The following is a 23,543-nucleotide window of genomic DNA, read 5'->3' as shown; positions in this document are numbered from 1 at the left end:
GGGGAGATCTTCTTGCTCTCTGCAACTACCTGACAGGAGGTTGTAGGGAGGTGTGGAGGCCAGTCTCTTTTCCTAAGTAACAAATGACAGGACAAGAGGACATGTCTCAAATTGCTCCAGAGGAGGTTTAGATTGGAGCTTAGGGAAAATTTCTTTACAGAAAGAGTTGTCAAGCCCTGGCACAGGCTGCCCAGGGAAGCAGTGGAATGACCATGCCTGGAGATATTTAAAAGCCATGTTAGATAAGGTGCTGAGGAACATGGTTTAGTGACAGGCCTGGCAGTGCTGGTTAATAGTTGGACCCCATCTTAAAGGCATTCTCCAACTGAAACAATTCAGTGATTCTAAGATTGTTTCAATTATGTTCTGTCCCAAAGAGAATTCCCCTGGGTCAGTATCTCACTGAGCAGATGCTCATCAGGCAGACCCAAGCTTTGGGCAGCAGATGGTAACCATGGGATGATTTGTAGCACAACTCTGGCTGTGTTTTCCCTGTTGGATCGATGTGGTGGGAAAAACCAACAGCCCAGTGGCTGTTCTACTGGCATGCTGAACTATGCAAAGTCTCCTAGTGACTGTTATACACAAGGGTAAATAAAGGGAAGGAATGAAATACAGCTTCAGAAAAAAAATCCAGAGAAAAATCCTCAGTCCTGAGCATTCTGTTCCATTGCTTATGCAGGATGAGAAAACAATTCAGCATGGAGAAAGTGTTTTGTGACATCCAAGGTATACAGTCACTGGACCAGATTTTTAGAAGGTCAAGTGAAGTTAATTTGGCTTATATGAGAAATAATTTAAAAAAATAACAGTGCAAGATGCATTTTGAGGGAAGGCAACATCACTGTAAACAGGAACCAGAGGGAGGCTGCTCTTGGAATTTCTGAAAGATTGATTTGTTGTATTTGGTGTACTTAACATTTTCATTGACAGCCTTGATGTGAGGACAAACAGTTGTGTGCACACAGGATAGAACAACAACTGGAAACATTATCAGAGGAAGATGAGAATATTCTGTTGAAATTAGACTCCCTCGATAAAGGAAGTAAAAACTGGGTTAAAATTCCATATCAGAAATACTGCAGAACTGGTGTTTTTTTGCTATAAATTGAGACTTCTTTATCAGAAAGAACTTTATGGAAAATAATTTGGAAGTGTTGCTCAAATATGTGAATTCTATCATAACTTACTGTTTCATTATTGAAACAAATCTGATTTAGCAACTGGTGAACCCTCATCTGAAACAGTCTGTAATCCTGAGAACCCATGTTGAAGACAGAGTTCATACTGAAACAGGAACAAGGGCAGAAGGGAGAGAGAGGATCTGTTGTGTGAAAGACTGGTAATTTGGTTTATTTAGCAAAACAGATGTTGCAGAGTAAAAGGATTTCTTCTTGGTATTCTTCCACCTGGGGTTTCATGTGTATTTCTAACAGGGCCTTTATCTCACAAAACGTCACAGCAGATGGAAGTAGATGACATACTTTCCTAGTCTTTCCTAGTTCTCCTTTCTTAAACAAAGCAAAAAGAGAAAAGGAAACAAAACAAAAAGCAAGTAACCGTGTGTCTATATATTCTCAGTGACAAAGACATGATTACTGAACACTGCTTCTCCTTCTCACAGAGGCCATGTGTTTCTGACACAGCATTACAAATTTGCAAACAACTGTAACCTACCTGTTAGAAAACAGCCCAAAGCTAAGAATTTCATTTGTTACATCTTCCATGAAAGCTAAACATGAAAGGTCCTCCTCTCTGCAGAGAGAATAGAAAACCCAGCATTAGATGTTTTAAAAGAGAAACACATATTACACAATGCAGTAGGTCCAGTCATCTTTATGGGAAATGCCAGTGAAGGAGGTTGTACAGTTCCTGGCACCAGCTGCTATTTTTCAGAAAGGTAGTTCTATGGGGACAAACAAAACCTTTCATTCAGTTTGAATAATAATACAAAGCCCCGCCTCAAATACCAGACTCTTAGGAAGGTCACTATGGTGCTTCCTGTTTATGCCAACTTTCTGGGGTGGTATAAGTTAGCACAGAGATCCTGAGTGAGGAAATCAGCAAATCTTGGAAAGCATTCAGAACCTGCTCTGCACTCAAGCAGAAAGGGGTGCTAACTGGGAAAAAAAGGTTGAGTAAAAGCTTCCAAAGGAGCTTCTGACTGCTGCTGCAAACTGCTTGTCCTCAATGGAAGCTCAGAAAAATAGAAAAGCTTATTTGACAGCCTCCACTCCTTTCAAACAAGTCTTTAATATACAAAATCCTTGTTAGTAGGAGATGTGGATTTCACTTCTTTGATCAATTTTCTTTCTACTTGAATACTTCTTAAAGCTTTGTTGATGCCAATTGCTCTAAATGGGGGACTCTCCAAAAGGTTGGAGTTCTATTTGGAAAACAGCAAGAAAGAAAACCCCACAAGAAGATATTTAAGTGCTGTTTCTCTTCCACTGTATCTTTCCCAGATATCGAGCTCTATCAAACGATCCTCTCATGTTAAACAGAAAATAAAAACTGGGAGATAGTTTCTAGGACTTCTATTATCTAGAATTTATCATCCAGCCTGATGACTGTCATTTTGGTTCTTTCTACAGCCAAGACAGATGTCTATAGCTGTTCTTTGATACTTCTGTTACATCCTTAATGTTAGGCGAGAACAAGCCTGTCCTAAAGCAGAGAGAATTAAATGGCTTTCCCAAGGTCACACAATAAAGCATTGTCAGTGTTTCTGCACAGAACTCAAACTTCTCATTCTTATCAAATTTCAGAGCAGAAATGTGGTAAGAATGCCCTTAAAGTTGACATTTTATTTTGCCAACATTTGCTTCAGGGCTTACAAATCAAAAAAGGGCTGTTTAAAGTATAGCCACTGGACAAGAAGCATGTCTGACTTGCTGCTCCACTCACATTGAATTTTCTTAAGTTTTAGATTCACATGAAAATTTTTAAGTGTTATATGACAATTCTGTCATGTCAGTTCTAATTGTGAACAACAGTTTATTCAAAGTCCTCATTTACCATTTCAAGTCGAGGAAGGGTTTCTGTGACTTCTATGATCTAGTTTCTAATGTTGCAAACAGCAGAGAAGTGGCTGAAGCGTGTACTTACTCAGCCTCAATAGGCCTCCTTGCTGAAGACTGCTGAGAATACAACCATGTCTCTCTAATCATAAAAACAAGAGAATAAGGAAGTGAGTAACATTCTAAAAACCCTTTATCCTACCTTCCATCTCACTTTCTTCTGGAGCCAAGCTGTGCCATTACCCCACTTCCTGTTGGAAAGCACCCACCAGAACACCCCCAAACCTTGCTCCAGTAGCAAAATCACTGAAGCCTGACAGACTGGGGTTCAAGAGTATTGTAACACCTCACTAGTTCAGCGCTCTGATACTTCAAAAGAAAGAACTCAGTGTTACTTCAGATGCTATCTATACCTCCACTACCTGTAAGTGTTTTCTTTAACTTGGACCACAATTTTTTTCCTCAGGTAAAAATGCCTTTGTATGAAAAGGCCAGAGAGCAAACCAGTGAGGAGAGGCATGAGGCTGAGGTCAGCAGTGAGGAGAGGCAGCTGGGAGCCCCTTGCTTCTGGCACGGTTTCCAGCACTGTTCTTGTACTGTAGACAATATTCTCAGGGTTATGTTTTCACAAAAAGATGGGGAAGATGCCTCTGGTCTGCAGCTCTGATAGATCATAGATTCAAAAGAGTGGATGACTGGAGACTCTTTTTCCTGAATAGAAATACCAATTGAAATACCAATTCAGGACTTAATAGTAGTACTGTATAAGAAATATATAGTCTGTAAGCTCAGATGTGTGCTCAGGTAGACAGAAGTAACAGCTCTATTAATGTGAGTAACAGCTGTATTAATGTGTCCTTGTTCACCCCTGACAAAACTATTCCTACATTTCGAAGCTCTCTTCCTTAATGGCTTCCCAATGAAACTTTATCGTAAGAAGGTCATAAATTTAGATAATAGGAAAGGCCCTTGACATAAAAACCCCAACCAACCAAAAGTCCTGTGAGAAGAGACTTGTAAAATGAAATGGTAGTAAAGGCCTGTGGCCTAAGAAGCAGCTGTACAGAAAGGAAGAAGGAATGCTTCAAATACTCCTTCCTGCTGTAGCACAGGCACCTTAGGAAAGAATTTGGAAAAGCAGCTACTCCTCTCTCGGGCTCATCCACAGTGTGTCTTCTATCTTCAGCCTACAACACAGACAGAATTCTTTATTATAATAGAATACAAAGACACAGCAAACTTTACCATTAAAGTAAAGCAAATAACTATCTGTGATTAAGCAGCCCTACAAATTTTGGGTTTTTTTTTCTGAGAAATTCTAGTTAAACTGAGGCATGTGGCAACAAAGGGTCATCAGCCCTGACATCCAAACATTTCAGTCAGGGCCAATGGAGATGTGGAACATGTCTTCCGTGACAAGTACATCAAGATGAATTCTCTAAAAGCCAGAGGGGGTCAATGTCACCAACAGGAAAAAAGTTTACTATGTAAAACCAGGAACCAGCCCTCTAAATCACATCTCTTGGGCTGCTTGCATAAAACTGCTGGGAAGTTGCTGACTACCTGCATTTTAAATGATAATAATCTGACAGGGCCACTGTAAACTTAATGATTTACTGTTGTCACTTCTACAACAGCTAAGAAAAAAATCAGATATGACCGTTTCAAAATGAAATCAGAAGTTCTTCATGCAATTGGAGTGAAGCCTTCTGGATGGTCATTTAACTTTTTCTTAATGAGGTCTGATGCAGATGAATTCTTGTGGTCTCTCTTCTATTTTGAGTAAGCTATAAACATATTCTCTCTCCTCTCTCTCCTTCAATGAATAAAGCATAATTAGTTGCCTTATTAAGCTAGAGACATCAAGAGTCTGACCCTGTAGCCTTTATTCAGGGAGAAAGTTTACAGTTGAAGTACTTCTGCTGGGTTTGACAGGGCTGTTAAAGGACTTGTCTGTATAGTGGCTACAAGATAAAGCAGAAAGTAGGAACGTAACTTCTGTTCAGACTCTTCCATCTGAGTATTAGTACAAATTAAGACAACAACTTCAGAAGAACTATGTCTTAAGAACTATGGCAGGTCTTGTGCCTGCTTCCCTCTGCCTCTCCAAGATGCTGGTATTCTATTTTGTCTTGAAAACTTAATAATCTTAAACTGCTCCCCCCCCACCTCCTTCAGAAAGGCGATTTCTGAAGGAGCACGAAACTGAAAACCTGAGTACTCTGGTAACTGACAGATGGATTACCTTTAATGGAATCTTCTGCTGTTCCATTGTAACTTTTCTCTTGGATGTCCTGTCTGCAGATGGAAAGCTACAAGATTTAGAGATGTATCAGATTTCTAAGAAAGCGACTTTCAAAATACAGGATGAGAATACAGGTGCTGCTGTGGAAATTGCCCACCAATGAATGGGACACCGTACCAAAATGGCTTAGATAGTTTAGCAAATTTCTGCCAGACTTCCATTCACATAATAAAACTAACCTATAGTTCATTTTGAAGGATGACAATGGTCATACATAGATGGCCCAAATCCGTTATTTGGCTGCACATTCACAGGGCATAGCTAAATTACCCAAAATATTTTTCAAAATTGAGAATGGAGATGATCCTGCACATTGAAGTGCACTAGGAAAATATATTACCCACAGCCAGAAAAACACCCAATAGTTGCAATATAGAGCTGAAGCTATCATAATTCCAGCCTTATGACATTCCTAGTTTGTCCTAGGACAAATACAGTTAGGGATGCAGGTACTGAGAACACAAGAGAGAAAAGATTTCTCTTTATGAGGTAGTGCCAGTACAATTAAAATGAAATCAAAAGAGTTTCATTTGCTAAGAATTCAAGCAAGAGGACATCAGTTTTCTATAAAATGTCATACAGGATACATCTGAAGGCATTTAAGTTAAAATGATAAAAAGACAATGAAGACCTACACTCAAAGAAGAGGATATTTGCACAATGTATTAATTAACAAATTGGAAAGTATGAGACTACAGAGGCAAGAGCAGGGTATTACTTGCATGCCTGTAGTGGTTAATCCTTTAGAAGACAGAAAGAACAGCTATATACCAGGGAGAGCAAAGAAAAGAGAGGGAACAAGCTATCCCCAGCAGATGTGAGATCCCACAGTTTGGACTGAGTGGCACTTTATACAAATCGGATACAGATGAAACCAGTTGCTCCAGTGAGAGGACAACAAAATATGCCAATGCAAAACAAAGAACATCACATTCTGTCTTAGCTTTTGCTAAGGCATATCTAGAATGCTTTCAGAATAATTACTCTAGTTCCATATAACTGCAAATGAGAGTAAAACATGTTGCTTTTATGAAGTCACTGCTATGATAACAACCAGATTTCAGAGTTTTGAAATAAAGTTTTAATCTCTGTACCTGATCACATCAGTTTGTGTTTGAGCTTCCACGTGCTGCTTGGTGTGGTTTTTCCTTCTCCTTCGAGCAGGAGTGTAATACCTGTACTCTGACAGGAAAGACTTAGCATCTGATATTAAGGTGCGTGGAGTAAAAGGTTTTCGTCTGTCAGTGAAGAATTCAGAGTGCCTGTCTAGAAGATCACCACTGCAGACTCTGGAGTTGCTTCCTTGACGCCTCTGGGAATGCCTGATGCTCACAAAACTGTCAGCAGAGCAACTGCCTGACAGTCCAGGGCGTTTTCTTGGTGTACTTGAAGCACCAACCTTTGAGTTTGAGTTCAATGCCTTGGATGGATTTGGAGAGTGTTTTCTGGCATGATTTCCTGGACTGCAGCACACCAAGCCATGGGGACTGTGAGGAGATGGCGCTCTTGAGAGGCACTGCACCTGCCCAGCACAGGGCAACAGACTGCCTTTGTCTTCTGCTTCCAAGAAGCTCTAGAAAAAATTAAACCAAGATTTGTTTGCTTTGCAAGTTACTAGTTTTACTCAAGCTGCTACTCCCTGCTATTATTGTTACCAACTTAGAGGCATTTTCTATGTAAAAACTTTCAATTTTTTGTAAAATCAAACTAGTTTCCGAGCAGCCACAGTGCTAAGAGATTTTAAAATGAGAGCAACAAGGAAATGGTTTGCTTCTGTAGCAAAACATTGGTGCTCTGTTGTAGAATATTGATGGCTCCATTAAACTAAGAATTTTCATCATTTTAGATGAATGGCTCAATAAATTTTTACAAGTGATGGAACTGCTGCATCAAGACACACTATTTTATCTGAGTATGCTCTGTTCATACCACCTGGGCAAGGCACACATTAGCCATAGTGGTCCTGTCAACCAGTTCATAGCACGTGTTCTCTCCCAGTATGGAGGTGCTGCCTCTTTCCAAAGTTTATTGGCTTCAAAGCAAATCACACACCGGTGGTCTTCACAACACGGACATTCTGTAAGGAGCACTGCTCACCCATTCAACTTAGACCAATGCGGAAAATAATGTCATGTGGTTTAAGACAGAATAAAAAAACCTCTGTTTATTCCATGAGTGACCCTTTTCTCCCTGTACGTGGGACATGTACAAACACAGGGTGTTACCTTGTGTGATGATGTCTTGCTCCATGAAGGAAGTCCTAATTGCTATGGTAATACAATCAATCATAATGTCCTCCAGCAGACACAGGCAAGTTTCTATCCTCTTCTCCTTTGGGTTTCTCAACCCAGCAGGTACATGAGCAGCTGTGAAACATTCCCTCTTAACACTGCAGAAAGCCAGTAGTGCAAGTAGGGGCTTTACTACAGCTAGACAGGACAGATAGAAATGTGCTGAGTTTATGAATAGATACGCTTGATTTCAGGTGATAGTAGAGATAGTATTACTGCTCCTGCTTCTCAACTGTTCAACACGTTAGAGTTTAGAAATGTACTTCAGTTCTCAGAAACAAACTCTTTTTTTCAATGTTACTTTAAAAGGATGTAGTTAGAAGACTACTAAAATTATGGTCAGCCAACTTACTCCTCACCAGAAGTGGTGTAATATAAGTCTATTTTATATGCAGATTGAAGTCCAGGTGTCAAGTTCAGTTTGTAAGAACACCTAATGGCAGTTTTCAGAAACCATCTATTCTGTAAAGAATCCATCCAAACAGATCCCACTGATGTGGAGGACAAGCAAAACAAAATGGGAAATCCTGTGGCAAAAGCTCATGTATCTTTTTCTCTTTGAGATCTAGAAGGGAATTTTTAAGTCTTGAGTAAGCTAAAAAGTTAGTGAAGCACTGCCACTAACATTAAGAGTAGCTAATAAGGAGGAAGCCGCGCATACCAGAGCCTGCTGATGACTGTGAACGTAGATCTGTCTCAGGGAAGGTGATGGGGAATTTTCCAACATATTCCATTTTAGAAGGGCTGAATCTTACCATAAATATAATTTTAATGCCAGGGATAAGAAAACAGTTGATAACCTAAAATAAAAATTTGAAAACAAGTCTATCAATGAGAAAGCTTAAAGAATGAAATATTTGGAAAGACCATGTTGCTTTTTCTGCTTTCTGAAAAAATCCCCCTGTTTTAATGCTTAAAAAGTCTACCTTATTCCTCAATTGTATTACAACACTGTGGCAAAGACAAGTAAGACAGAAAAACACAACTAAATCCAAGTGTAAATCTAAATGGCATCCTAAGTTTTTTCTGTTTTCTTTTTTTTGTGTCAAATGAGAAAGAAAAAATTCAATAGAAATTTTATTGCTGTTATAGGAATAATTTTGAAAAACTGCAACTTTAATGAATAAATACCTGGACAAGCTATGCACACGAGGAAGTGTACTTTACAGTGTGTCTGAAAAGTTAACACACATCTTACCAAGACAGCTGTTGCATATTCTTTTTCTACCTAGGATACAGACACCTACTGAATAGTCTGTCAGTGAAATGTAGGACATGTTACAATGTCCAAGGACGGCCATGTTGCAGGTTTTGAAGATTAAACCAGAAGCCTAACAGCAAACACTAACTTACAACTTACACACTAACTTATTTCATCCACATGTATAACTATGCAATTCAAGTTCTGTTACACACAAGTGCATGATGGAGAAGAGATGACTCCCATTGTACTCAGACTACCTAGCAGCTTCTGTATTCCCTGAGACAGTGCTTGGCCCTAGGTCCTACAATAGTGAAGGAGACAAGCTGAAGTGTTATTCTGGAACATCTCACTGCCAAAGTGTACAATCAGTACAATAATAAGGCAAAGTAACAGATTCTCGTGGTTTAGTGAGGAGTCGCTTTTGCTTGGTAACAGAGGGACGGGGCTGCGGTCCAGGCCCAGTAAAGAGTTCTTGGACTTTCCCCCGGCTCTGGGGTTCAGACCCACCTCTGGCCCAGCTGGGCCAATCTGGCACCTCTGCCAGCACTGTTTAAGGATGGAAATTTGAAGTGTGTGGGAGGAGATGGAAGGGGAGGGCAAGGTGGAGGTGACCACTTGGGCACACAGCCAGGAAAAGACAGAAGGAGCGATGCTGGACCAGAGGCATGACATCCTTGCAGCCCATGACAAAAAGCAGAGAGCCTGTGCCAGACGGGGTGAGAGCTGGAGACACCAGGTCAGAGGGAGCGAGCAGTTTAGACCCCAACCTGGAGAAGATGAACTGGGGTTGCAGCAGCCTGTCACGAGTGGCACGTGCAGGGCTGCCCAGTGTGTGGGAGACCCTGAGCTGCAGCAAGGGAGGGCTGGCGAGGAGCATTTCTCCTCAGGAATGTGATAAACAGCAAGAGACATCAGGAAAGGACTAACTGCACCCCCCATTCCCTGCCCCTGGCACTGCTTATGTGGGCAGGAGGTAATGGTACCAGGCTCAGGGCTCTGAGCCCAGGAAGAGAGAAGGGGTAGGGGAAAGGTGATCTTAAAGAGCTGGTTGCACTTCCATCACTCGCCCTACTCTGCATTAATTTTCTGTTGGGTATTTCTGTTTGTTATATTTTAGTTGGAGGTAGATTAAATTAAGTTTCATTTTCTTCCCCAAGCTGAGTAGCCTGGTCTGTTTTGTCTGGGACCATAAGCAGCAACTAAGCACCCGCCCCACTGTCTTTCTGAAGTTCCAGGGTCTGTGGTACTTAAGTCTAATTGTGGTCTTTTGTCTCTGGATGGGCCTAAACCACAACACAGCTGAAATAAAACATCTGAGCTAACAAACCCAAATTAATTCACTTTTAATTAACTAGCCAGACTTAAAAAAATTATTTTACTTTCCTTACATTCCACCAGTTCACATAACTCCATATCAACAGCAACTAAGTGAGAGTGTATATGAGTAGAGGCTTTTCCTGAAGAAAATTTAATATCTAAGGCAAATTAAGGACCAAATTTTTAACAAACCTGAAATTTAAGTTCAGATAAGGTAACAGAGAGATTAACTTGTTGATGTACCTCTACCATATGAGCAAAGAACAGGAAGATAAGGAGAGACCTGTAGAGGCCTTAAAGCTCTACAGTGAAAAAAGGAAGAAAGGGAAGCTGATTTCAGGATATGATCCATTCATCTCTATTATGCTTCTATCAAACAAGTGAAAGCTATTAGGCAGAACCATTACATTACTGAAGTCACTGAAGAAATAGCTCCCCTACAGTAAACCTAAGAAAGAGTGGATCCAGTATGATATGACTTAAATATATGCTGTGTTATGTGCTTATTTATGACATACAACACTAACTGCCAGGTAGATGATTTACAGATTCACCCAGCAGCCTGTCCTGCTCTTATGATTAATTTTGAGAGACCTACGAACACTGCAGCATGAATTCAGCAGATCTCCAGTGGTGTGCCATTGCCCAAGTGCAACATAAACCTGGAAGAATCCTCAAGAATGCTTCACTTCTTGAAAGCAATCAGACGATTAAGATGCGGATTGAAGGCTGGATGTGTGATTTGCCCCACCAGTGACAATGGCCTGAATGTCAACAAAAGTGTCAACATCAACTGTAAAAAAAGTACCTGTGCGACTTCTGCAAGATATTCTGAGGTCTCCTACTGGGGGAGTTAAGGAGAGGAAGAGAACAGACAACAAAACTTAGAAATCCTGACACATTTGTTGAAAATTCATGATTTGCAACCTATTAATATATAGCAGAAGAAAGTAATAGATTACTAATAAACTAGTAAACATAGAATATTAGCCTGTGTAATTCATAGTATAGCATATAAATATACACAATTTCCTATTCTATTGTTTAAATCCTAAAAAGATGTTTTTCAAAGTTCTAAGCAACATGACTCTTGCTGTACAAATGCTGCATTGTCACATAAGGGTGCTACTGTTATTGCTTTAAATCTACATGATTCCCCTTTTCCCCCCTTCAGAACCATTTAATATCTAAATTAAAACTCCAACTCATGTCTATGAATATTGTATGGCACGTAGTAAATGCTATTTAGAGAAATACAAAAATGTAGATAGTTTACCATCTAAATGAAGTCATGGATTACACTCCTATCATACCATATATTTCCTTCACAACAATTCCACACCACAATTTTCTCCCATACCAGTAAGACCTATCTATGCTATTCCAGTACCCTGGGATGTCTGTAGTTGCTGATGACTAATGTAAAGAGGTTTTTTTTTTCAGTTATCTAAGCCAAAAGAAGCCCTTCTTGATGGTGTCTCACATGAACCAACTTTGGTTTACATTTACAGCATAATTAAATGCTGAACTGGTAACAGGCAGTAACAAATGCCTGTATTAGCAAGCGGTATAACAATGTTCACTGTGGCAGGCTGACCCTGGCTGGATGCCCACAAAAGTTGCTCTATCACTGGACAGGAGAGAGGAAATACTGTCACAGGCAAAACAGACTTGCCTTGGGGAAATTAAATTATTCCCAATCAAAATAAAAGTGGGATAATGAGAAATAAAAAGAACTCTGAAATCTTTAAACCCTCCCTTCTTCCCAGGCTTAGCTCTACTTCCAAGTTCTCTACCTCCTCCAGCGGCTCAGGGGGATGGGGAACAAGAGTTGCAATCAGTTCATCACACATTGTTTCTGATCCTTCCCCCTCAGGGGGAGGACTCCTCACACTTGTCCCCTTCACGTGGGGTCCTTCCCATGGGAGACACTCCTCCATAAACTAATGTAATTTGGAGTCAAGAATCTCGACACCTATCTTGCTTACCAGTATATGTTCCTATTCTATTGATTCAACCAACTGTAATTTGTTTTGAAAGATACAATATATTTCAGCATTAATAACTCCCTTAAAAAGCTGTCACAAATTACAATTTATGCTTCAGTTTTGTTAGTCACAAAACTGAAGTAAATGGAATACTGCCTGCAGCAAGTTTATCTAGAGGGGTCTCCATCATCTCATATTGCAGTATATGGGCTGAGTGCCTGCTCCCCATTGTTTGACAGAGCAAACATCTCCTGTAGTAAGTAACAACCTGCCTTTCCAGTCTCTGCTCCCATAATGCCTTTTTGTGTCATCTGCTCATTTCATGACACACTTTGATACTTCGTTAAGTATTGAGAAAGGCAAGGAAGAAAATTCACACAGATACATAAACAAGTAAGGCCTGTATGAATAGAATCAGTTTGCACGGTGACATTGATAATAACCACTTTTCTTATTCAAAACTACGTTCCCGTGACATTCTTTAGTGTGTGTGGTATTCAGTTGTACAACATGGCAAGTTCCTACTCTCATCAAATACTGTGATGTTACTAATAAGGGCTATTACTGAATGTGCATATGGAAATGTATTAATTGGAACAACCAGTGTGAGGGGTGATTGTCGCTATGACACCTGAAGGGAAATCTGTACTGAACATTCCTGATGAAAACATCTTTCTGTGATGCTCAGAAGGTTCCTTCTTTAGTCACTTACATCTCTCATTCTGACAGAACTAATTGAAGCACAATATGTCTTCAGACTGTTAATATCACAACAGTATAATAAATGTTTAAACATAAAGCATTTGAGCAGGCAATTCACATAGTAGGCATGTGTGCTACATGCAAAATTAACGCGAGAGATTTGAAACAGTGAATGGTGTTTCCTAATCTCTGTTTCGTCTGCACAAGCAGATGGGCACAACTGGCATTCTTAAGAAATTAAAAAAGAAAATCTCAAAAAACACACTGAAAGGGATCTTGAAATGTCACGGCAATGGCAACCATACCTCAAATGCTTAGAAGAGAAAATTTCCCATCCTATGGAGCACCCTTCCTCCAACTGGCCTTTTGGCATGGACTAATTTCTTTTAAAAAAATTATTAGCAGCCAGAAACGTGGACTAATAGGATTATATGAACATGGGAATGAAATACCATGTCTTGCTCAAGTCAGAGACTTAACTCATGGCCAGCTCAATTCAGATTTTCTCATTTCAGATCTAAGTCATAGTGAGCTTCGTGCAGTTTGACCCACTGAATTGCTCCAGACAGATGTTTAAAAACCTGAGTCAGCTTTGTACAGAAAAATCAAAAATAATAATCTAGGAATTTCACTAGGATACAGTTTTCCATCCCTGACAGCAGCTGGAAAGTCTACATGGTAGTGCCATTCTATGCACAGACATCAATGGCATTTTCCAGATTGTGTCAAAGAGCTTTTTCTAATGTGAGAAAACTTTGAGCAACTCATTAAAGAAGGAGTATATACAAGTAATTCGCTGAGTGATAAATAAGTGGATACTCACAAATATGCTGCTTATCCAACCTCAGGCTTTTCAGTCTCAGTTTCTAAATACTTGCTTCAAAATTAAATATTCAGGAAGAGACAAAACACAAAGTTACTGGCCCTTTCTGCACTCCCGTCTGTAGCTGGCCAGCTTCCACACATATTATCAATGGTCGTTATGACGCTACACGGTAAGAGAGGAGCAGAAGCAAAGCACAGCTGTGCCCACGACATCTTATGCTTTTCCTACCCCTCTATTTGACTGTGAGAGATAAACTACTTTCCTTCAAGTAATTTATTTGCTAGAGATCCCAACCATTTGAAAATGAGCCTTCTCCTTAGCTTCTCAATTGGGTCTTCTGCTAAACAGAGAGAAATGCATGATACACCATAAACATCTATCACATCTTAACCCACAGCTTGATAAGGAACTCTCTAATTAAAATCACTGATTATTTTAAAAAGTCAGTCATGAGATCTACATAACCACAATAGAAATAACTTTGTCAGTTCCTCACATATCACAGCAGATTCTCTCATTACAGTAACTTTACATTTATGTTCAGAAGTAACAGATACAGAAATCATTGCTCCTGTGCATTAAAACCTGTGTACAAAATGGTCAAGGAGCAGGCCAGACAGGTTCAAGACATATTATAGCTACTCAGTTTCATATTCAGCTCAGTGTACAATAAAAGTCTCTAATTCACAGAGGTTTCAAGAAATGTACATAACACATATTTATATAGAGGAATTCTTTTTTTTTTTACCATGACAAAGTACAGTCTCAATACAAAATTCTATGCTCTGTTGCAGCACTAAATAATAAATACAGCTACATAAAAATGGAAAATTATTAAATAAAGGCACCAGACTTACCAGAATTAATAAAAAGTAAATCCTAATGAAAGAAGTCTTTTGAAAAGAGAAAGTCATGTAGATCTATCAAACCTGGTTGGCATGTATTTAGTATATCATCTAGTCAGACATTGACCTTGTCAGTGTGACAAGGGTTATAAGACCTATATATACACATATGTATGTGTTTTAAGTTGATATACATTGTACAAGAGACACATTTTATTTGGCAAAATCTGAATTTTTTTTCCCAAGTTTTTGCATTATAAAAGTAATTTCTTACATTTTGTATTCTTATATTTAAATGAAACAGAGGCCAAGCCAGGAGAATTCCCCTTGTCTTTTTGTCTTATGTTCCTCCTGTAACGTCACGTGATGCTTGTTAAGCACAGGATCACATTGAACTCCTGCCATTACCTCCTTGGGAACTAAGGTGAACTGCTTCAAATTTGTGCTGAATGTCATCCCAAGCCAGGAATATCTTCATTTGAGAAACCAATTTTTGGAGCAGTTCCACAGACAGAGGATAGATAATCAGCTTTTTCCCTATGGCAGCATTGATAGCAATAATATGACTGCTGTGAGCCCAAAATCCTCTACATTATCATATGCTTTATCAGGCCTCTTTAGAATTTGGTTTCCAGCTGTCACCTATCGATATAGGAGATGGCTACACAAATACAATTAGAATGCCCAACATCCTCACTATGCATTACAGAACAAATAATCACTGAAGCAGAAGAATCCTCCCTTGGTGTATAAATCAGCGTTGGAAATCACTGTAGATTTTGGCAAATCAAGTTTAGCACAAAAACATGGCAGCCCAGTAATGTCCAGTGCCTGCCCTTCTACCAGAACTCATATACAGATTCTTAATTCCTACTGACTCACTGCTCTTGTCTAAAGCACAGCAAAACATATTCTGTAAGTCCAGCAATCAATGATTTGATTAACAAAGTGACAAATAGTTTATTGAAGTGAGGATTATACTTTGCATTTGTGAAGTTTTGCCTAGAGGCAAACAAAATATTATATAAAAAAACCCCTTTTTAGTTGTGGTTAAACATTAACTTTGCAGGTCTCCCAACATCCCTTTCTAAAACATACTTTGCAGTTGATAATGTTAAATTCAGACAATTTGTGAACTATATATCCTGAGGCTAGGAAACGTAAAGAAAACTGCAGTTTCTGTTTGTATGATACAAGCTACACTTATAAGACAAAGTTGGTGGGAAGACACCTGAAGCTAAGACCACAGGTGCATCCTTTCACTTTAAAACTGGGTATTTATACAGTAATATGAGATACATTTTAAGTACAGTTTACTTGGTTTCAAGATGAAATAACTTAGAGGAACTTCTCTTGCCCCGAGTCTGCAGAATGTGGAAGGACAAAAATGGTATTAATGAAAATTAAAATTTGGATTTTAAATGAGAGATTTTCTCCCTTTTCTTATGCATGCCTGCACTTTCATCCATAACTAAAAGCCGTTTACTGAATTTTGAAGCATTATTTCTCTATGCTGCAATAAAGGTTGCCTGCTACAAAACACAGTCATACAGAAAGAAACTAATGGGAGTTTTCTGTACTACTTGGAAATGTTCTCCACCTTCATGGATATTTAAACAACATATGAAGCACTTGCTGGTAAAACAAACAGAATTAAAACATCATTCTGATTCAAGCTGCAATTGCTTCTTTACATCGAGGAACAGACAAATGTAATTTATTAGGCTGTTTATTTATTTATTCTTGGAAAATTCACACAATATACCTGGATGAAATGCCAGCCAAAATAAAGGAACCCATGTGAATACACTTTCATTTTTTTGAGCATGTGGTATACTGTTAGATATGAACTATATTTCCAAAGTAAGGCTTTGAATACAATAAAAAACCAGAAGATTCGAAATTCTTTGCTAGGAAGGTTAGTGGTGACCAGAGTTCTGCCTTAGGAAATGGCAGAAGGCCCTAGAGCGACTGAAAGGACATGGGGATTTCAGCTGAGATGAAAGCAAGAGAATTCAAGGGTAACTAGAGTTTGAGTTTACCAGAAGCACTCTTCCTTCAGATACCTGTTATCTTTGTCAGAAGGCAGAGGTGTGCATTTGGTGTTGGGTACATGCCAGGAAGATCCTTGCCTAATTTCTGCTGCTTGAAATATGCCAGCCCTTCCTCTAGAGCTGCTGCATAGCAGTGATCAGCTGTTATTATGGTCTGCAAGTAGACTATGGCATCTCCTAAACAAAAATAAAATAGCTACCTTTCCAAAAGAAGATGGCAGCAGCTTTCCACTCTCTCTTGAGCTGGATTGAGAGGCAGTTTTACACACACTCATTTCCTCTTCACATCTGGCTATCTTCTTTTTCAGTTTCTCTCTTCTTTGCTGGTCAGCAACTTAGGAAAGAGACAAAGTTTGTCAAATCTAAGCTGAAATATTATTCTTTTTTTGTCCTAAGAGATTTGAAAACATAACAAGGATTTCCAGTTCCTCTATTCTAGAAGAAAAGTATTAACAATATGTTGGCAGCTGAAGCTGTGCCTTGGCTTCCCCGAAGTATTCTTACCTCACAGCTAATACATCACTAGATCAGCATTACTAACACAGCACTCAAACATTCAACTTTTTACAGACAGATCTCCTTTGACTGTACTAATACACTGTATTTAAAAAAAACCCACACCCCAAACATGTTAACTGTTAGTAAAAAAAAATCTATGCTTACACCATGGAAAAACAGTGAGTAGTCTCTCAAGTACAGAAATCCATGGCAAAACAAGAAAGTTCATGTTAAGAACATAAAAAATGAAGACAGATGCTGTGAATGAGCCACTATCAGATCAGGAGGGGAAACTGGTATCAGTTTACATTGGTCTGAAGTCCAAGATCTTGTTCACAGCATTCATGCAGCACAGAAGATGTGTTAGATATCTATGCCATCAGATAAAGAGAGGAGCCCAAAATATGGGTATATTTTCTGTGTTCTATCAGTCACTTACATCTGATATCTTGCATAATACAGTACAAGTTTTTGCATATTGTAAGCATTCAGACACCACAGATGAAGATCACAAAGTTGAAAAAATGCAAATGAGGCTGGTAAAAAACATTAATAACTTAATTTCCAAATGGGAAAGAAGAGGGTTTATATAAACAAGCACACTTTTGAAGTCTGTATACACAATGAAACTCATTTTAACTCCTGACTACATCTCTCATTCACTTAACATAGACCCAAGTGTATGAATGGTTTGTTTGATACAGACACACAGACAGAAAAGCCTTTGTGGATTTCTTCTTCAGTTTCATACTGTATTTATATCATACTCTGGCAGATCCCAATCTTCACACACATAACTTAATGCATGGAAATGTAAGTAACTGTGGATTGGTGTGGCACATGTGTCTCTATAGTTTAGAACTCCAGCAATCTGACAATATTAAATCAACCTGCAAAACACATTCATTTGTGGACATTAACCCTACAGACACGTTAATCTCTAGAAATTACTTAGGCACATGTATTCACTGTATTGAATATTTTCATCCTCCTTTAAAAATAACTTTTTCTTTCAGATGCAAAATCCTTGCTTTCATTCCTCAGGGAAATCCTTCTCTCTCTTTTTAAAATTCTTACAATTGATATGTAAAATGCAAAATAATTTCTTTCATGGCTGCTGGTTCATTCAGCATATTCCATTGCAGTACTTATAATATGAAGCTGCTGTTATTACTGGAAAAACATGAGCTCAAGTTAAGATATGCTGAATTCCACAACTCTGAATTAAAATATGCTTTGGAACAGAAGGAAAGAATACTGTACCATTAAATAATTAAAACTCAATATTTTTCTTGTTACGCTACATTATGTGGCTATTCTAAATTACTATTGTTTCTAATTATGTTTGTCTTAGAAGTTACAGACTAAGAATTCAAAAATTAGCTACAGATCACAAGTTTTGTATGTTTGAGATAAATAATTACACTTGCTGGGTCAACAGAGTATGCACATGCATGGAAGTTGTAAAATGTCAAGTCTTGCCTATTGCTCAGGTAAAATGGTGATAGCAGAGATGCATGTTGGATAAACACCTAGAGAAACAATGAATGAATAACAGCTCTACAAAGCAAAAATACAAATCACACAGAAGTACAGGTGTTTCATTTTGTAAGCAGGAGTAGCTGCCTGAAACAAAATCCCTTACACTTGAGTGCTTAGGTGGAGAGAAGGTCTGTCTAAGACAAGACGGGCTTAATTGCTTTACTGTATATTCTACCTGCATACCACAGCTTGGCCTATGCAAAGCAGTCTGAATATTACTGCAAACATTCATTTCTCATATTGTCTTTATTCTATGCTTTACAAGATAAAGTCTGAGATTTAATATACATGGACAGACTCTGCCTTTACTTCTGGCATTCAAAGCTATAAAAGCTGGCTACTACAAACCTCCAGGACTGTGTGCTACAACTCTTAGGCAAAGCACAGCTTATGCCCAAGAGGAAAGAAGGAGAGTGCTAGCTAAAGCTGTCTTTGTATGCCAGAATGACCCACTGGGACTACTGTCCCCTGCATGGGAAATGTAATGTCTCTGCCTCACACCAGTCCTATAGCAAGCCTAGCTCAGCTAATCCATTAAGTGCATTCCAAAAGCGATACAGGTACTCATGCAGACTGAAAGGCAGAGCAGAACTATACTGAACAGAATGGCAGAAAATCCCAGCACTGTACCCATCTAGTTGCCAGTTTAGGGAATTTTCAGCCTAGATCAGCTGTAAAAGCTAAGAACTGTGAAACCAGCAAAGCAAGAGATACAAAAAAAATCCTTGAAGATAGTTAAAGTAGATGTAAACAGACAGGTAGATAAAAGCCCTCAGGAAGTCACACAGCTAGGGGTATGAGCACAGACACAAAAACGTGCTCCCCTTACTGCACATGTACTTTCCCCAAGCAAGGAGTGGAGAATCCAGTCATTACGTTTTACTTTATCCAGATGGAAAAAGGCACCACACAAATGGCCTGAACCCTTGAGGCACTAATGACACTATTAAAACTGCTGAGAGCTGAAGATACTTAAGGCTGTCATACACAGCCACTTTCAGCTGTAAATATTAAATTCAGAAAGAATGAGACTAGGTTCAGGAAGAAACATGCAGTTTTAAATGTGAGATTTAGCTGTTAATTGGAAAGGCTGCTCACTATTGAAGATATTTTTTGCTTCAAATCAATCCCAAATATAGTTTCTTTAGTTTTCAATGAGGTTAATAAACTAAATTTGACAAGAGTGCCCTTGGTATACTGTCATAGACTAGTGAGAAGTAAACATCAACTGCATGTGTTAACAGACAATTCCACTGCAAGTAGCTTTATTGTACAATGGCTCCAAAACCATATCACACTTGTAGAATTAATTATGGGAAAAGTTCAAGACAATAAGGATTTTATGACAATTACAAGAAAAAACACTTGGATTTTTTCCATCTCTCTAAAAAGGGAAACTCAAATATTTAGGAATAAAAAAATACAGTCTATAGATTCAAATAACCTGAGTCCCTTTTAAAACCTTACTAGGGTCTTCGAGATTATTTTTATCTCATTAACTGCTGTGCTTAAAACCACCACTAGTAATGAAAAAATGGATCAGAATGTCAATAAAGTTGCGGTTTTTGTATATCAGATAAACTCGCAGTCTGCAAAACTAAATTCCTTAACTTACTGCATTCATCCCATAAATCTGTTCTCAATTCTGTTGTTAGTGAGAGGATGCACAAGACCAGCCATGAATTTTAGAAGTTAGAGCATTCTCCATAAGAGATCCCTATAAAACACTGATCAATCTATCACAGAATTAACACTTCTGCCCAGGCAAACTACCCATTTTGCAGAGTATACCATGCTTCCAAAGCAGAAGTCAGTGTTATATTTCCCTGTTAGAACACTCTATAGGCTTTGTTCTTTTTTCTTTAAGCCTAGGCTACAGCAGTATTTCTAGACACATGCTTAGAGTTATAAAACAAATGTCATAAACCTGGAAGAAAGAATCATACACACCACACTCTTAAGCAGTTTTAAAGCTCTGTGCTTACAAGGACAGTATGATTTGGAAGGCTAGTGGTTGTCCTTTACTCTGGATTTCTAACCTTTACAGTTATCATATGTCACATCACAGTACAATTGGCAGTTAACCCTCAAGTTCTTTCATTTCTGATGCAAATAATCCACGGCAATCAATGAAATATTAGGTTAGATCGATTTCAGCTTGCAGAACAATGTATCTCAAAAGAACATTCCAACACTGAGCATCATGTTTTTCTATCTGCTATTTTTGCAGTAACACACCTTACGAATTATCTTAGTTAAACAATGCAAATGTCAACCTTATTTCCACTGATCTTAAAGTGCCTGCAGTGACCATAATTGAAGTGCTTGGCATGTCAGCTGGTGACATTTCTTCTGCCGGCAAGCTCTTCCGTCAGTAAGAATTTCTACTATCAGCTTGCTAGCTCTAAACAAATCCCCAGTACACCATAACTTAAGCACCTGGGGTGAGATCTCATCAAATGCAAATCATATTTTGCCACTGGGTGTGAAGTTCTGGTTTCTCCTAAGTCTAAATGTAAATTTCTTACACAAACTATAGTTTCTGTGTTAACTCAATGTCGTGGTTTAGGCCCATCAGGGAGCAAAGACCACTATTAGCCTCGAGTACCAAAGAGGCTGAGGATTGCTCAAGGACAGGAAGAGCTTAATTGCCGCTTAAGGTTCAGGACAAAACAGACCAGGCCACTCGGTTTGGGGAAGAAAACAGAAAATAATTTAACGCAACATCAACTAAAACATACCCCCAAAACCCAAAACATAACCAAAATGAAACAACACAGAGTAATACATCAATGAAGAGTCCAACCAGCCTTTTTAAGAACACCTTCTTGCCACACCTCCCCTCTTCCCGGGCTCACAGCCCTGATCCTGGGGTTTTTACCCTGTCCCCTCCTGAACGGTTCGGGGGGTAGGCAGTGGGGGTTTCAGTTAGTCTGTTCCCGATAGCTTCTGCCGTTTGTCCCTCCTCAGGACGGGTGAGCTCCACACCAGTCCTCCCTGCAAGTCCGTGGGGTAACTCACACGCATGGCAGCCCTGCACGGGCTGCTCCGACGTGCACCCATTCCAAAGGCTGCAGCTCCTCTCTGCCTCTCGTGTGGGGCTGCTCTGCGGCATGCAGGCTCTCCAGCACGGCCTGGGCCATGGCCGTCTCCCCACACAGTCCCTCGCCCGTCCGGGCTCACTCACATGGAGCTGCTGGTAACTCTCGGTCCTGCCATGGATCTCCATAGGTTGCAGGGGCACAGCTGCATTCTCGCCACGGCTTGCAGAGGGGTCTCTGGTCTATTGCTCCTCCTTCCTTCCTCCTTCTCTGGCTGAAGGGTCCGCGTGGTCGCCTCCATCTTGTATCACTCTTACACCTCCTGACTTGCATTCCAAATTCTCGTCCCCTAAACAGTGATGGCAGAGGCGCCAGATTGGCCCAGCCGGGCCGGAGGTGGGTGTGAACCCAGGAGCCGGGGGAGAGTCCGCAAACTCTTTACTGGGTCTTCACTGCAACCCGCTCCCCCTGTTACTAAGCCAAAAGCTGCTCCTTGCTAAACCAGAACACTCAGACACGATTCTGCAGTCCTTCACATCTGTATCAGTAGCGCAGTGTCGTCAAATAAGTGAGGAACCGCCATAAGAAAAGGTGACAAAGGATTTATTAAGGATTTGATCCTACAGCCTTGCTTGTATCAAATAGAAATGTTTGAATCAGAGTACATACCTCAGAAATGTGATACTGCTTGGCAAAGCTACTAATGAAATCATCTGGCCATTGCGAAAACTTGGAAATAAAGCCTAACAGGGAGCCACAAATCCTTCAGAGGGATTTCAGGAGAGGCTAGAAGAACAGGATTACCCCAAATCCATCCACTTCTGATCCTTGTATAGGGTCTGCATCTGACAGCCATCTTGCAGAGAGTTGTGGCAGCCATAGGAAGCATTCAGCAGCCTACATACAGCCTGCTGCACAGAAACTGGAAAACACTGCACCATTGCTGCAGATAATTCTGAGCCTGTGCAGGTAAACTGTCATTTGTGTACCCTACAAATGGGTCCATCTAGCTTCTAGGTGGGCTTGGACCATGGATTTTGTCTCGGGGTATCACTGGGGTAGCCCCCAAACTTAAACATTTAAACTGAAACATACTGTACTGACTTAATGTTGAGAATAAAGGGAAAGCATAATGGTATTGCTGTTCTCTGGTATGCTATAGCTAGTTCTGTGATCCTCAGTAGTTGTGGATAACGGTATAAAAACAACAATCTCCCCAGGGGACGGATGGTAAAGATGGATAAATGAAACTAAAAATCAGGGACAGATTTTCAATAATAATGATGATAAACTACTGAGACAACTATGAAAGAAAATAATGTTATCTCTACTTCTTGACCTTTACAGGTCAAGACTGCAGGCTTTTCTTGTTTATGTGCTTTATTTACCATACTCACTATGGATGTTGAGTTCTGTATTAGCACAACTGGTCGAAATTTTTGGTCTGCGTAACTCCTGATGTGAGACTGGATGATCTAATGGTCATGAAAAACATATTTTTGATGTACTGAATACATGTCTGAAAGTAATTACCTCTCAGAAAATAAGATAGAAAACCTTTCTGTAGGAGAAACTTTAAATAATTTCTGTGAAAAGAACTACTAAAGTTAAAAGTAGAGGTTCATAAAGATTTTTTACACTGTGGGTTTTCCTGCTCTCCAAAAATTCAAACTTGATAAATATACTAGAAGAGTTTTGCAAAGAAATACTTCAACTCTGAAAGCATACATGTTAGAATTAGCTGAGTGATTGCCTTTAAAAAACTTGTATTAGTTGCTTTTAACTTGAATTTTCAGAAATACATATGTTAAGGACAAGACTAAATAGAAAAGTTAAGAATCAAAGATGGGGCGATTTTGTGAAAGCTTCCTGCAAAACAGCAGCAACAAGAAAATACATACGACAGCTTT

The 23,543-nt window shown here is 39.4% G+C and overlaps 1 protein-coding gene across 1 annotated transcript in view; it reads right to left on the bottom strand.

Moving 5' to 3' along the window:
• The window catches only part of SPATA7 (spermatogenesis associated 7), a 70,374-nt gene that overhangs the window by 1,195 nt on the left and 45,636 nt on the right, over positions 1-23,543 (bottom strand). The window contains exons 5-10 of the mRNA XM_061998550.1: positions 16,753-16,886; positions 6,420-6,898; positions 5,266-5,332; positions 4,137-4,207; positions 3,109-3,162; positions 1,678-1,755 (exon numbers count right to left, since the gene is read on the bottom strand). Of these exons, the coding sequence (XP_061854534.1) occupies positions 1,678-1,755; positions 3,109-3,162; positions 4,137-4,207; positions 5,266-5,332; positions 6,420-6,898; positions 16,753-16,886 (883 nt within the window). The remainder of the gene's footprint in view (positions 1-1,677; positions 1,756-3,108; positions 3,163-4,136; positions 4,208-5,265; positions 5,333-6,419; positions 6,899-16,752; positions 16,887-23,543) is intronic.

The sequence above is a fragment of the Colius striatus genome, chromosome 6 (genome assembly GCF_028858725.1).
Source record: "Colius striatus isolate bColStr4 chromosome 6, bColStr4.1.hap1, whole genome shotgun sequence".
Taxonomy (NCBI): domain Eukaryota; kingdom Metazoa; phylum Chordata; class Aves; order Coliiformes; family Coliidae; genus Colius; species Colius striatus.
The sequence above is the reverse complement of the archived record's forward strand: the minus strand, read 5'-3'. Positions and strand labels throughout refer to the sequence as shown.